Source organism: Balaenoptera musculus, chromosome 6 (genome assembly GCF_009873245.2).
Source record: "Balaenoptera musculus isolate JJ_BM4_2016_0621 chromosome 6, mBalMus1.pri.v3, whole genome shotgun sequence".
NCBI lineage: Eukaryota > Metazoa > Chordata > Mammalia > Artiodactyla > Balaenopteridae > Balaenoptera > Balaenoptera musculus.
Window position 1 is genome coordinate 94,294,103 of NC_045790.1, and position 16,916 is coordinate 94,311,018.

The 16,916-nt window shown below is 42.9% G+C and overlaps 1 protein-coding gene across 5 annotated transcripts in view; it reads right to left on the bottom strand.

Moving 5' to 3' along the window:
• ECPAS (Ecm29 proteasome adaptor and scaffold) overlaps nt 1-11,082 on the bottom strand; it is a 101,372-nt gene extending 90,290 nt beyond the window's left edge. For 2 of the 5 annotated variants that reach the window (XR_005020442.1, XM_036856743.1), the window contains exon 1: nt 10,058-10,105. Coding sequence is in view for 4 of the 5 variants with exons in the window: in XM_036856743.1 (XP_036712638.1) it covers nt 10,058-10,097 (40 nt within the window). In the remaining variant the exon portion in view is untranslated. Of the gene's footprint in view, nt 1-1,517; nt 1,622-10,057; nt 10,414-10,734 lie in introns of those variants that run through there. The other 3 variants (XM_036856745.1, XM_036856744.1, XM_036856746.1) reach the window with 3 other exon arrangements.
• Nucleotides 11,083-16,916: the final 5,834 nt, after the last annotated feature.

The following is a 16,916-nucleotide window of genomic DNA, read 5'->3' on the forward strand; positions in this document are numbered from 1 at the left end:
CTGCCCATCACTCCCCAACCCCCGGCAACACCACACACAAAGAGGGGGGGACAGAAGACATCATACAGTTAGCTTGGCAGGGCTGGGTCAAGTGAGGAAACAGCAGCGCTCATCTGTACCCTAGATTTAATGAACAAGTGCCAGACTCCAGATGCACTGAGGTCCACAAACACTTCCAACTCCCAAGGAGGCCCTTTCCCCCAGATACAGCAGCTGGCAGATGCCCAATTAGAAATCAGTGTTAGTAAACTGATGAGCAGAAAGATTAGTTCAGCTTATGAAAGTCAGCTTAAAGGAGATGATACATTCTATGCAAGAGTTCAGACTGCATACAAGTCAAATGTATGATAGTTAAGATCCACCCAAAGCGGCTAATTACCTAGAACAATGCTCATTTGGATGTGTAAACTCTAGAATGTCTTTTATTTAAGTCACTATTTAAATCCCAGCATTTGTGGTTTGACCTGCTTGCCTTCGGTATATGGCAATTAACACATCTATACAGGTCCAAAAGCTCTAAAAAATAATCTAGGCATAAATAATGTCATTTCCCTTCTAAACACTTTCTCCAACCTTCCAATTTTCCATTTCTCTAAAATGGAATGAAGATATGTGAAATAGTAAAAATAAGTCAAAGTTTATTCTAAAGTTGAACTTTGGTTTATAAAACATCCCATTCATTCCATAACTCAAAATCCCACCTAATGAATTAAGGCATCATACACCATTGGCAGCAACATACACTCCAAAAAACAATAGAATGCACTGGGGGAAGGGGAATCCAGTAGTTAAATTGAAAGACGGCAACAAAATGCACCTTTGGATTGAAGCTACAAAATCTCAGGTACTCCCTGGATATTGAGCTCATGATATCAGAGAATTACAATCTGAATTTACAGAATTTCAATCAAAGGACCATCCAATATCATCCAAGAGTGAAACTGACACCATATTCTTGTTCAGCCTCAGAACAAAGTAGAATTAAGTGGCTTTTCCATCACAGTGCATGTCAAAATGGCAGAATCGGGAATATCCAAATACCATGATGATGCCTTGTAGAATTAAGTGGCTTTTCCATCACAGTGCATGTCAAAATGGCAGAATCGGGAATATCCAAATACCATGATGATGCCTTTCTCCTTACCTCTTTTCACAAATAAAACAATTAAATCCATGATGACATTCCTGGAGCACATAAAATCATACTTCGTGGTCGTGGCAGACAATACTACTTGCAAACTAACACCCACAGCCTTTTCCTTGCACACACTGCTAAAGAACATCTTCAAGTTTTATCTTTTGCTTGCTAATTTTTTAAATTAATGTTTATGTGATTACAGAGAATAGAAGCTTCAAGCATATATAAACTAAAATGAACTTCACTGATACTCTCAGGATAGCTAGAAAAGGAGAAAAACCCATGAAGATCTTGGGGGGAAATTGCTACTTGATAACCTATGCATTTTTAAATGCTACTACAAAAAATGCACACATCCTAAGGAACTAAATCTACTAACCTCTACAATCAATGTGATACATGGTTTATCCAGTCTTGACAAAAATCCTCTGGATCACCAATGGTGTGTTCATCCACTCGTACATATGCAATTGTATAAAGAATCTATTATTTAGAACACCAGGGGAAAAAAAAACAATTAAAAGATTTATACTCATAGCTACCATGTAAAAAAACAAAATAAACACTTTTCATTTCCATGCTAAGAGCTCCTAATTTGATGCCCTGCTTTGCAAATTCAGAATGAGGGTGGGAAATCATAGTGATTACCAAATTGGAGAAATAGTAAGGAATATGTCCATAAATAAAATCTGGTGTGTAGAAACAAGGTCCTACTGTACAACACAGGGACTATATTCAGTATTCTGTAATAAACCATAATGGAAAATAATATGAAAAAGAATATATGTGTATATATATGTGTGTATGTGTGTGTGTATAACTGAATCACTTTGATGTACACCAGAAACTAACACAACATTGTAAATCAACAATACTCAATTTAAAAAAATTGAGTGTGTAGAACAAATATGTTAATACTTAAAATACATATATACTGCTAGTTATTCACTGAAGGCTAAAAAACTCCAATACAACATACATTGTGTGTGTCTACATATATATCATAAACATACAAAACCTTACATTAAAATTAGAACAAAGTGTCTGATTCACACAATAATTTTATAAGAAGAGTATTAGTGGATAGGCACACTTGATTAACACATTATAACAACTGAGAATGCAAACATTTGATCGTCATAACCCTGGGAAACCTTTGCCCTCTCTAGGCATTTCTGATCCCCTTCCCTGGTTCTTTTCTGTCTTCTTCTCATCCCTATATATTCATAGCCCCCAGACAGCTGTCCTCTGGACAATCCGTCCACATCACCCCCCACTCTCCCAAGTTTCAGAACCAAAGTTCCCACACACCTGTAATCCATGTGCCCAACACTATACCAAGTTCTTAACATGCATTATCTCTTCCCATTCTTATAACAACCCCATAAAATAGTTTTGTTATCCCATTTTACAAATGAGAAATCCAAGGCTTAAAAGTTAGATCCCTTGACATTAAAACTAAAAAGTGGCAGAGTCAAGATTCAAAACCAGTTCTGACTTCAACACCAGAGGTTTTAGTCACTATTCAAAACAGTCTCCCTAAACAACTCAACATGGGTGCCTCAATAATTCAGCCCATTCATTCAACAAATGATTTATCTCTTGAACACAAACCTGCTCTCTCTTCTCTCCACTCTTACCTCCCCAAATCTGTCTAGAGGCTATACTCTCGACCCCCTTAATCTCTAGGTAGATTCTGGGAATCCTCTCTAACTCCTTCTGTTGAATAACTCTCCACTACTCAGCCAATAGTTTCTACATATTTTAGGGATTCTAGATTATATTACCTGTCAAATCCACTTCCACTATCCCAGCTCAGACCCTAAGTTTCTTCTAACTTGGCTACTGTAATATCTTCCTTTTAGTCTAGCTGCTCTTGGTCTCTGGACCCCTGCAATCAATGTTATACCACTGCCACCTGTTATCCTTATAAAAAGGTCTACTCAGGTTACACCCCTGCTTGAAAGCCTTTGATGGTCCTCTACTGTCTACAGAACAAAGTTCAAACTAGTTGTGTTGGGCTTCCCTGGTGGCACAGTTGTTAAGAATCCACCTGCCAATGCAGGGGACACAGGTTCAAGCCCTGGCCCAGGAAGATCCCACATGCTGCGGAACAACTAAGCTGGTGCACCACAACTACTGAGCCTGCGCTCTAGAGCCCAAGAGCCACAACTACTGAAGCCTGTGCGCCTAGAGCCCATGCTCTGCAACAAGAGAAGCCACCGCAATGAGAAGCCCACGCACCGCAACAAAGAGTAGCCCCCGCTTGCCACAACTAGAGAAAGCCTGCGCACAGCAACAAAGACCCAACGCAGCCAAAAAAATAAATAAAAACTAGTTGTGTTGGCATTCCTAGGCAAGCTGGTCCCAACCTTTCTTTTCCTTAGCTTTATCTCCTACCACCCCCTCCACTAAAAATAATAATCTATACAGAATTTAATTGTTTATACAGTGCATTAACATGTACATTAAGCCTAACAACACTATGAGTGTTTCTAATTATCCCAATTGTATGAGAAACTTAAACTTAGTAAGGTAAAATAATCTGCTCAAGATCCCAAATTGTGAAAGACAGAAAAGGCCAAGTCTCAGACTCCAAATTTTAACTCCTTTCCTAGTACTTCATGCAGCCATAGTACCCCCATTCTAGCATATCAGACTCCTTCCAACTTTCCCTGAAAATGCACAATATTTTTCAAACTCTATGACTGAGCTCAAGCTATTGTTCCCTTAGCCTGGAATACTATCCTCACTCCTTGACATTTCTAAGAACTGTGTTAGGCATTTTTCGTATCACACTTCCTATTAGCTATTTATATTTATATATAAATCTGCCTCTACACTGAATTATAAACCCTGTGAGGCCAGGACCATATGTTAGTAACTCCATTTTTAAAGAACTGGAGTCATATAAGATGGCAAGCACCAAGGCAGAGACCGGCCAGGCTTGAAACCAGAGACCAGCAACTTAGATCAGACCATTTGAGCACACTGGCAGTGCCTATAATTTTAACATCTATCTTCTGAACAAGGTGGAATGCCCCAGTGCCAACTATTCTCACCAACACTGGCCTTTATTAAATATTACAATTTACTGAAAGCATAATTCAAAACCAGATTGGGTAGAAGTGGAAAACTAGAAATTATAAAAAACAGAAATATCATTACTATTTTCCATTTTAACCTTCCGATCTGGCTAAGTACCCAAAATTAAAATAATACAGGCTTGACTTAGCCTTTCTACATAGCTCAGCTCAGCTGCATATATGGCTGTCATTAAAGCAGCCATCTCTCTGGGGCTGTTTCAGTATGCTCACAGAATCACGTTCACCTACACAGCTACACACACAGCTTCCCCATCTCATCCTCTAAAAGAGCCACTAGGATGCCTGGCACTGGCAGAGACTCTCTCAGAAGACACCTGACATGTTGATTATCTAGCCAACTTTTGCAATTGAAGTGGCTGTGTCAAATGGTCAAGTTGAATAGCATCAATGTGCTTTAAGATTATAGGCTGTTGCTCCTTCATGAGCTGTCTTTATCCCAATGAAGATCAGATTCTAAGGATGCCTTAGAATTATAAAGCCCAGAACATGAAACCACTGAACAGCTGACCAGGTGAAAAGTCTCAAATGCTTCCTTCCCTCTGTCAGAAATCTCCCTACCCATTGCTGAAATATAACTACAATGTCAACTTTTCCATGAACTGGCAGAGGATAATATTAGAAGAAAAACTAGCCCACATGCCTTGCATTGAATTTCATTCCATTCCAAACAGTTATATTACTCTAAATATAAAGAAAGAAAACTACAGACTATGACCTTAAGTAATTTACAAACTAGATTTCAGAACTGCCTTTAACAGTCAGAACTAATTGTTCTCTATTTTGGCATCTTACCCCCAAATCTAGTATGTCCTATTCAATGAACCAGAATATTGCCACATTTTATACACTATAGCAGGTTTCTTCTGGAGGCTAGCAAGACATGGGGAAAAAAGCCATGTTGATCTTCTTATAAACTATATTTTCCCTTTCAGAGACACTAGTACAGTAGCAGCACAGAATTAAAATAAACTTTGGAATCAAAAAATCTGAGTTCAAGCCCTAACTCTGTAACATGAGAGTAGCGACACCAGACAACAATAGTACCGAAGTCACAGGGTTGTTGTAAGGATTCAATCAATTAATTTGTACAAAGTGATTAGAACACAATGGTAAGCTCTCAAAAAACATTAGCTTTACCATTATTCTATTACAATCACCTGACTCAAAGTGACAATTACAGGATATTTTGAAAGGATAACAAATTTTAACAAACCCCAACCCAAGATTATCCTGCTTACCTTTTGACAACTTTCATACATGATACTACTCTATGATACTACTCGAAAAAAAAAAAGAGAAGAAGAAAAAGAAAGAAAAGAAAAGAAAAGAGATAAGTAAAAGACAAACCTGTCAATTCTGCTTCTCAGGAGCTCCTACAGAGTGCAGTATCAGATACAACTGAAAGCAGCTACAGATTTCATTTAAATTTATGACATGTATATCACTTCAAATGCAAAGGTAAAACGCATTGATTTAAAATGTATAGAAAGGCAGTGTTACGAGTTATACATCTCAAAATAACAGACCTGGGAACCAAAAATGATAATATTACTCTAGCATTACTAACTATAACAAATCATACGCTTTGGTCCTTACATATCTGTTTACAAGTACTCTTCCTCTTTCTTCTCAGTAGTATTATAATTCCATCAGTACACTTTCATGTTTCTTTTGGACACCATAGCAGTGTTAAACAGCAGTTAAATCATTGGATTAAAGCATCAAGTAGCTGAGAATTTAGCAATGCATCTGATTTGATCTCTTCATCAGCATGAACACTCTATGGTACACGGAGGTAATCCAGCCTAAAGGCTGGTTATGAGTGCCTGTGAGCCACCTGGAATCCAGTTCAACTCCACCACTTACTAGCTGAGGGACCTTGGGAACCTAAAATGACTGTTTTCCACTCCATAAAACAGCAATAAGAACTTTACCTACCTCTTAGGATTATTTTGATGAATAAAAGAATATAGGGGCTTCCCTGGTGGCGCAGTGGTTAAGAATCTGCCTGCCAATGCAGGGGACAGGGGTTCGAGCCCTGGTCCGGGAAGATCCCACATGCCGCGGAGCAACTAAGCCCGTGCACCACAACTACTGAGCCTGCACTCTACAGCCGGCGAGCCACAACTACTGAGCCCACAAGCCACAACTACTGAGCCCACGTGCCACAACTACTGAAGCCCATGCGCCTAGAGCCCGTGCTCTGCAACAAGAGAAGCCACCACAATGAGAAGCCCACGCACCGCAACAAAGAGCAGCCCCCACTCACCACTAGAGAAAGCTCGTGCACAGCAACAAAGACCCAACGCAGCCAAAAATAAATAATAATAAATAAAATAAATATTAAAAAATCTTTAAAAAAGAGAATATACACAAAGCACTTAAAACAATGCTAGTGCTGAAACATTTAGGGGGAAGTGTACTGATGTCTCCAATTCACTCTGAAATGCATCAAAATAAGATGGATTGAGTACTTAACGCCACTGAACTGTACACTTAAAAAGTTACAATGATAAATTTTATGTTATGTATGTGTATCTTACCACAATCTTTTTTAAATAATAAAATAACTAAAATAACATTTTAAAATGTGGCTTGAAAATGGACAGATATGTGATAAAGCTAGAAGTAAAATATCACATGTAGAATCTAGGTAGTGGGTATATGAATGCTCACTTTCAATTGTTCTGTATTTCTGAAGAGTTTTACGATAAAATATTAGGGGGAGAACCAATGCTGGCATCCAGTAGTTTACTTTCATTATCATCTACTAGTCAGAAATAATAGCCAGCAAATATTCAGATATTTAGCTCCTTTTTTTTATAGCAGAATTCTAAAAAGCACCTTTTTACCAGCCATCTCTCCTTTAATTATAACCTTTCTGAAACTGAAAATGGTTTATTTGAAGTTCCTTATATACATGTTCGGTATATATCAGTGTGATTTCAAGTTAAATTATTCCAAGGTACCAAGTGCCAAGTATTTAAGCTCTCCTGAAGAAATGCAGAAACCAAGTCAACAGACATCTGTGGCCAAAGACTGGTGACTTGACCAAACAAAACAATGAAAAAGCAAGCACTGGAATTATTTCTTCCTAACTTTTCCAGTAGCTGCTAAAGCCAATAAATTCCTCAACCAGAAGAACTAAAAATGTTTTAACAGGTACCTGATGTACAGGAGCACACCGCATATATACAAATACATCAGCCACTTAAGAATGATATCCAATTCTTCCTCTAGTTTTGTTCCCCATTCCAACTAGTAATTTATATTTTAATGTGTTTAGTGCTACAACATGAACTCAGATATCTTGCAGTGGAACGTCAGACCACCTCACACCCACTGGGATAGCTGCTATCAAAAATATAGAAAATAACAAGTGTTGGCGAGGTCCTAGAAAAACTGGAGCCCTTGTTTACTGCTGGTGGGAACATAAAATGGTATAGGCACTGTGGAAAACAGTATGGTAGTTCCTCAAAAAATTAAAAATAGAATTACCATATAATCCAACAATCCCACTTCTGGGTATATCCAAAAGAACTGGAAGCACAGTCTCAAAGAGAGATGTGTACATCCATATTCATAGCAGCATTATTCACAATAGCTAAAAACATACAAGCAACCCAAGTGTCCCTCGACAGATGGAAGAGAAAATATGACATATGCATACAATAGAATATTACTCAGCCTTAAAAAGAAAATCCTGTCACATGGTACAACATGGATGAACCCTGAGGACATTATGCCAAGTGAAATAAGCCAGCCACAAAAAGACAAATCCTGTATGAGTCCACTTACATGAGATACCTAGAGATATCAAAATCATAGAGACAGAGACTTCCCTGGTGGTGCAGTGGTTAAGAATCCGCCTGCCAATGCAGGGGACATGGGTTCAATCCCTGGTCCAGGAAGATCCCACATGCTGTGGAGCTACTGAGCCCGTGTGCCACAACTACTGAGCCTACGCTGTAGAACCCGTGTGCCACAACTACTGAGCCCGTGTGCCACAACTACTGAAGCCCGTGCATCTAGAGCCGGTGCTCCGCTACAAGAGAAGCCACCGCAATGAGAAGCCCGCACACTGCAACAAAAAGTAGCCCCTGCTCGCCGCAACTAGAGAAAGCCCACGCACAGCAACAAAGACCCAACGCAGCCAAAAAATAAATAAATAAATTTATTTAAAAAAAAAAATCATAGAGACAGAAAGTAGAACAGTAGCTGCCAGGGGCTGGGAGGAGGGGGGAAAGGGAGGGTTTAGTGGGCATAGAGTTTCAGTTTTGCAAGATGAAAAGAGTTCTGGAGATAAACGGTGGTGATGGTTACACAACAATATGAATGTCCTTAAGACCACTGGCCTGTACAGTTAAAAATGGTTATGATGGTAAATTTTATATTATGTGTATTTTACCACAGTAACAAAAAATGGAAGAAAAAAGATCAGGGAGCTGATCTCCCCAAAAGGCCTGGTGGTGCTCCAGCTTGGAACTGACACACAAGCAATCAACTCTGTGGCTATCAGGCCCTGTCTATCTCTAACCACCGCATGAGACCTTGTCTACTCAAGACTCTCCATCCTGCCCAGGGTGACACCAATTCTTTATTTCAGCCTCAAAATGAGCAAACACCACTGCTGCTACACCAGTATTGTGTCAAAGCAGCAAGGCACTAATCTCTCTAAGCCTGCCTCCTCTTTAAAACAAGGATAATTCCTACCTACCTGCCTTACTAGGCTGTTAGGAGGACAAAAGTGAGATCATGTATATAAAAGTATCTTTAAACTGCCAAGCACCAAAGAAACAGAAATTATTGTGCGTATAGCTACTTTCATATGAAAATTCAGAGAGGGCTGTAACAACAGAAACTTCACAAGGCTTGAGACACTTCACCCAGGCTTCATTCCATTTAAAACCCACCTCATCCCTAAATAACACCTTTCTTGTTCTTCATAAACTGAAGGGCAGCGTTGAGAAAACACCTCAGCCTAAAGCTTTTCACCTAACCACCCCAAAGGCAATCAGAAACTGTCTTAGGAAAATTCAATTTTTATGACCCCAGCGTGGGCCTGCGGCGCCCGGGGACTACACTTCCCACAAAGCACCGAGGCGAACCCGGGCGGCGGGCGAGGTGGCCTGCGATTCAGGGTGACCACCGCTCTCCCCGAGCGTGGATCGCCGTCCCCCGGAAAACTGCAACGTTTAAGGTCAAGTGTGCACTGGCTCTCCTTTCTGAAAGCGCTGTCACCCCGAGGTTTCCCCTGCGGCTAGCGCCGCGACCCTCCCTGCCCGCCCGTCCTTCCTGCTCCACCTGAGGGTCACTGCCTGTTCCTGACCTTTCCGCTGATTTCTAGTGTCACAACACAGCACCTTCTCCTTCCCGAAAGCTCCACTTCTAGAACTCGCCTAACAGTTGGGCCCGGGGTCCACGGAGGGGTCAGACGGGACGGCAGACACAGCCCGCCCCCCTGGGGCTCCGGCCGCCCAGCCCCCACGGACAGGGGGCTAGGCTCCCCCCACCCCCAGGCCGGGGCGGATCGCACACAGAGGTGGCTCCGCCCGGGGCTCCGGTTTCAATTTCGCAACGTGACGGTGCAAACCTGAGGCCTACAAACGCCGGCGGCGGTCGGCGCCCCGCCCGCCAGCCCGCCAGGCCCGAGCGCCCCAGCCCCCCGCACGCCGCGGCCGCCGCCCGCCCACCAGCCCGGCCCTGCTCTCCGGCCCTGTTCCCCGGCCCTCCCGCCCGGCCCCGGCCGCCGCCCCCGGCCCGGCGCTGCGCCGGCTCCGGCTCGCGGCCGCAGGCTGGCCGTGGCACTTACTCAGCTCGTCCTGGGAGGCGGAGGCGGCGGCCGCAGCCATGTTGCGCCGGGGAGGGAGGGAGGGAGGGGCCGGAGGGGGAGGGCACGGACGGGCGGCACTGGGGGCTCGCCGCTCTCGGTGCAGCACAGGCCGGCAGCCGCCTCCGGTAGTTCGGCGCGGGCCGCGCTGCGCCCACGAGGCCCGCCCGCCGTCGCCGCCGCCGCCTGCGTCCTCCTCGCTGCACGCGTAGTTCTCGCCGTCCCCCGCGAGCTCGCGACTCGGGCGCTCCGGCAGTCCGGCGCCTCTGCGGAGCCGCCGCTGTCCGTCGGCCGAGGCCCGGTACGCCCGGCCCGCGCGGCGGCTCTGCGGCTCAGCGCCGCGCTCGCCCAACTCACGCCGGTTTTATATTTAGAAAGAGCTGAGCCATCCTCCCAGCGGCCCCCCCGCCGGGCCCCTCGCGCGCCCGCCCGCCCTCGCTCGCTCGCTCGCTCGCGGCTCGTCCTGCCCACCTGCCGCCGCCCGCCCCGCGCGCGGGAGCCGGCCCGCGAGCGCTCCCTGCGCGGACCCGGCACGCGGCGGCCTTCACTGGCGGCCCGGCCTAGCCGCTCCTCGCCGCCCCTCCTTGCCCGCGCAGCCTCCGGCAGCCCCGACGCGGAACGCCTCAGGCCTCCGGAACGCGGACGCGCAGGCCTCTGACCTGAGTCCGAGCCGGTCTCCATGCCGGGGATGCTGCGCTCGGCGCCGCGACGCGGGCGCCCAGAAGCGAGGCGAGAGGCGGGCTCGGCCTCGGGGAGCCGCGCGCTGCAGTCCGTGAGGGGCTTGGTCGAGCTGGTCCGGGCTGCCCCGGCCGGGGGGAGGTCCTCGAGGCGGGACGGGAGCTCTTTCTGTAAAGATCTGTGGTTGTCACGTTGGCTGGTCCCGACCTGGAGAAACACGCCTCTCCGAAGGAAGAGACGTGGACTCGGAAAAGTTGAGCCGGGTTCGGAGTCGGCGGGAGGAAGCCCCGCCCTGCGCCTCCCGCCGAACTTCTCGGCCCCGCCGCTGACTAAGTCCCGGGCGAGCCCCGGTGCCCAGGGCGCCTTTTTTTACTTAAAGATAGTGATAAAGTGTAGGTTTCTGATGCTCTTCGAAACTAGACTAGGACTACAGAGTGAGGGAAGATCACTAAGCCCCACTAAAGTTCAATAAGCCAAGATTTTTAAAGTTCAATTTCAAGTATATATGCTTATAGGAGTTGTTTTCTTAGATTTTAATTCTAATCCCTACGTTCTTTTTGGTAACCCGAGTAATTTATTTTGAATATAGCGATTTTAACTTTATGCCTTCAGTTTGTCCGTGAGGTCATTTAGTGAAAAACACTTGCAATATGGAATTCAAATTAAGGGGTTGCATAATTGCTGTACTTTAAGCGATAGTACTGTCATAAATTAGGTACAAGGTCAGATACACTTTTTTTTTTTTTTTTGGTATAAGAGGAAGAAATCAAGATCCTAACTGAATTGAAATTGCCTTTATCCCTAAAAGAAATCTGTAAAGCCCTAGTTAATGTCTTGAAAAATGAATATATGTCATTCCAGATGTAACTTGGGCAAGTAAAAGGTACTTACACAACATTAAAGACATTTATGTCCTTTATTGCTTTTATTATAGAGATTATACATGATCTTTGTAAAAACTGCAAATGATTCAGAATTTAAAAATGAAAATGAAAGGCCTTGCCTCCCCTCCCAGCATCCCACTCCCCTGAGGAAACTATGGTTAACAGGTACGGTTGAGCGTGCACCCTCCAAGGCCTTGTTTCTGTGCACATGTGTATACGGCCCCCAAAATAACGAAGTGGGGAGGGGGTTCAGACTCATGATAAAGTTCTGTAACAGTGTTTTTCCTCCATAAACATTCTTCCACGTTAACTCAAAAAGCTCTACACCACCACCACTCTTTTTATTAATAACTTCATGGTATATTAAGTTAACCAGTCCCTTTTTTTGAGCACATTTTGGCTCTTTTTGTAAAAGTAAAGGTTGTCCGCCACCTTCCTGCTCACCATCCCCTCATTGTACTCCCTAGAAATAATCCCTGTTAACAGTTTAGTGCATACAACCTCTCCTGACCATTTCTATGAATGTGTAGAGTGACTGTACCAAGGAGTAGTATGGGGAAACTTTGACTTCCCGTAACTTCCAATAGATCCTTCTAAGCCAAGCCACCCCCCCCAACCCCTGCCAAAAGTATAGAATCTAAGTTAAAAAAAAAAAAGTTCGTTTGAAATTTTAACTTCCAGACAAGGCCAGTTAGCAACTCATAAATTCCTCCTATATAGGCATTCCAGAATCCCACATGTGTGCAAATCACATATAGGTATTTACACGCAGATTTTGTTTGTTTTGACAAAAATGAAATCCTACTATACATATTACTGTGTAACTTTACCTTTTCACCAAACTGTATATCACAGGTATCCTTCTATATCAGTAATAATAGCTATACTAATTGTGCCAGGCACTATTTAAAGTGCTTTACTTGGATGAATTCATTTAATCCTTACAACAATCTTATGAAGTAGGGATTTTTATGATACAGGATGATTGAGGAACAAAACAAAAGTGCCGCAAACTAGTAAGTGGTGAGGCAGGAATTTGAACCGATACAGTGTGGATCCAGAGTCTACATTCTTTTTTTCTTTTTTTAATTTATTTTTTTATTTTTTTATTTTTGGCTGCGTTGGGTCTTCGTTGCTGTGCACGGGCTTTCTCTAGTTGATGCGAGCAGGGGCTACTCTGTTGCTGTGCATGGGCTTCTCATTGCAGTGGCTTCTCTTGTGGAGCACGGGCTCTAGGCGCGCGGGCTTCAGTACTTGTGGCTCGTGGTCTCTAGAGTGCAGGCTCAGTAGTTGTGGCACACTGGCTTATTGACTCCGCGGCATGTGGGATCTTCCCGGGCCAGGGCTCGAACCCATGTCCCCTGCATTGGCAGATGGATTCTTAACCACTGCGCTACCAGGGAAGTCCCCAGAGTCTACATTCTTAACCACTCTGATCTGTATGTGCAGAACTACCTCATTCTTTTAAATGACTGCATGATAGTCTTTAACAAAGACTTGCAAAAAAGAAAAAAAGACCCTTCATGATAAGTACATGACAAAATTTAATCATTCCCCTATTGATGAGCATTTAAGTTTCTACAATTTTTTACTACTGCAAACAATGCTACTGTAAAACATTCTTATAAGTATATCTTTATGAAGTCACATATTTCTATATGTAGACATGGAATTGTTAGGCAAAAAAAAAAAAGATGGCATTAACATCTCATTATATACAGTAGTTTATAGCAGGTTACAATGCTGCTTCTAATCACTACTGTTTAAGCTTTTTTATAGCTGCTTCTTCCTTCCAACTACTTATAGTTTATTTTTCCCACTAAATAACGTCATCATCTTACTAGGCACTATGGTTTTGAATAGTAGCCTTGAGATACTTCCTATCTAGAATTTATTTCAACTTTAAAAAACAGACAGGAGACTTCCCTGGTGGCACGGTGGTTAAGAATCCGCCTGCCAATGCAGGGGACACCGGTTCAAGCCCCAGTGCAGGAAGGTTCCACATGCTGCGGAGCAACTAAGCCCGTGCGCCACAACTACTGAGCCTGCGCTCTAGAGCCTGCGAGCCACAACTGCTGAGCCCAAATGCCACAACTACTGAAGCCCGTGCGCCTAGAGTCCATGCTCCCCAACAAGAGAAGCCACCACAATGAGAAGCCTGTGCACTGCAACGAAGACCCAACGCAACCAAAAAAAAAAAAAAAAACCAAGAAAGTCCCTCATGGACCGTTGGTAGGAATGGTAATTGGTGCAGCCACTATGGAAAATACTATGGAGGTTCCTCAAAAAATTGAAAATAGGGGAATTCCCTGGCGGTCCAGTGGTTAGGACTCCATGCTCTCACTGACGAGGGCCTGGGTTCGATCCCTTGTCGGGGAACTAAAATCCCACAAGCTGTGCAGTGGAGCCAAAAGAAAAATTTGAAAAAAAGAATTGAAAATAGAACTACCATATGATACAGCAACTTCACTTCTGGGTATTTACCTGAAGAAAACAACACTAATCAAAAAGATACATGCACCCCAATGTTCATAGCAGCATTATTTACAATAGCCAAGATATGGAAGCAACCTAAGTGTCCATCAATAGATGAATGGGTAAAGAAGAAATGGATACATGTATACAGGAATATTATTCAGCCATTAAAAGAAAGAAATCTTGCCATTTGGGACAACATGGATGGATCTAGAGGACATTATGCTAAGTGAAATAAGTCAGACATAGAAAGACAAATACCATATGATCTCACTTATATGTGGAATCTAAAAGGCAAAACAGAGAAAACAAAATGAGGACTTCCCTGGTGGCACAGTGGTTAGGAATCCGCCTGCCAGTGCAGGGGACACGGGTTCGTATCCCTGGTCTGGGAAGATCCCACATGTCACGGAGCAACTAATCCCGTGTGCCACAACTACTGAGCCTGCGCTCTAGAGCCTGTGAGCCACAACTACTGAGCCCGCGCGCTTAGAGCCCATGCTCCACAGCAAGAGAAGCCACTGCAATAAGAAGCCCGCACACCACAACATAGAGTAGCCCCTGCTCGCCACAACTAGAGAAAGCCCGCGCACAGCAACAAAGACCCAATGCAGCCAAAGTTTAATTGATTAATTAATTAATTAATTGAAAAAAATGAAAACAGACTCATAGATACAGAGTAAAAACGGGTGATGCCAGAGGGGAGGAGACTGGAAGGTAAAATGGGTGAAGGGGATTAAGGGGTACAAACCTCGTTATAAAATAAATAAGCACAGGGATGTAAATATACAGCATAAGAAATATGGTCAATAATATCAGAACTTTGGGGACAGACGGTTACTAGACCTATTTTGGTGATCATTTATTTCATAATGTATGCAAATGTCAAATCACTATGTAGTACACCTGAAACTAACATAATATTGTACATCCTATTTTTCAGTTTCAAAAAACAGACAAGAAGTAATTGGGGGAGGGTAAGAGGGGGGCCAAGAAAGGCCACTGAGAAACCAAAATAATATATCACAAAATCCAAGAACTAAAAATTTGTATTTTACTCCTTAGAAGTCCCCTCTCCCTCTTGTAGGTCCTACTCACACTAAATATCTGCATGGTTCTGATAAGGTGAACAATCTTGCTTCCATAGTCAGTCAGAGTAGAAGCAGAATATTAGAGGGCACTCTTCTGGGCAGGTACATGGATGACAAAAGTACTAACGGACACCCTGAAAACAAGGGAAGAAGGAGGAAAATTATGAAAAGAAGCTATAAGAACTCAAAAAGCAAAGCATGCTGGGGTTATTTATAAAGTACTGAAAGCACTACCCACCACATAGGCCCTGAAATCATTTCACTTGAATAAGTGATGTTTATGGTGCTAATCCTGACAACAAGAAATGGTGAAATAGGGACTTCCCTGGTGGTCCAGTGGTTAGGACCCTGTGCTTTCACTGCCAAGGGCCTGGGGTCAATCCCCTGGTTGGGGAACTAAGATCCCACAAGCTGCGTGGTGTGGCCAAAAAAAAAAAAAGAAATGGTGAAATTATGTCTAATTTCAAGCAACAAAAATCAAGGAAGTATGAAGTATATTTTACAAAGCTTTTCATCTAAAATGATTATAATAAGTAAGCAATTTTTGGTGCTTAAAGGTTTAATTCTAAGCTATCTAGAAAATCCAGCTATCTTAAAAGATTCAATTATCCATTCCCAAAGAGCCCCAGATAAGCCAAAATTCTATATAAATAAGTCTAATATAAATAAGACTTATATAAATAAGTCTAATTGTTTCGGTTGCTGAAAAAGTTAGGGACTGGATCCAATCCGCCAACAGAGGCACAACCCTAATGATCTTCTTCTCTGCTCTTCTCGGTCAGTTATTGACTGAAGACATATTTCATGGCACATAAAACCATGTCATGACTCAAAACATTCCACTTTCTAAAACTTGAACTCAGAAACATCAGTCTCTAACCACGATATAGAATCTTTCCTCTGTTTTACTAATTCCTGTGGATTGGAGTACATTTTTTTAATCATTGAACATTTTATTTTTAATTTTAATAACCGAGTAAAACAGTAGGCTTGTCATAGCAAACTAGAGAATTAGCAAATTGGGAGATAGAGGAATGCTAAAAGTATGTCTGTCAGAAGAATTAAGAGAGAGAAAATACAAAAAATGAGTTTGAAAACATAGACGCTTCAAACTTCTCTATTAGAAGACTAGGTGGAAAGAACATAGAAGATTGTGGAAAAGCAATTTTTGAAGCAATTCCAATTGTGGAATGGCTGACTGCATCTAGAAACTAATGCAATAGCTGTAATTTGTTTAGAAGGGTCTGAGTCAACAGATACGTCATTTTTGCTTCCTGCCTTTTCTGTTAATTCTGCCTGGAATTTAGGCAAGGCTGGAGCTCCAGTGACCATGCTGTGAATATGACATACCTACAGGCCATTTAAGCAGAAACATAGCACGAGGCCAGGTCTCTGAATGTATTGTGAGAGCTGCCATACAAGCTATGGTCAGCCTGATTCCGATTTTATTACTGAATGAGAAAAACAAAATCCTGATTAGCTTAAGCCTTTATTTTTAGGAACATAGAGTACACTTTAGATCCTCATCATCACCTCGAAGTTTTTGACCACTTTATGTTCATGGCAATGAATCCTTATTAGCACCTTCAAGTTTTTCTTTCCTTGATTTCTCTCTTACATACAGTGCCAATCAATTCCCAACCTTGGGCAAACCCCACCATTCACTTTATTTTTCCCCTCCCAAATATCACTGGAGAAAGGCAAAAAGCTGAT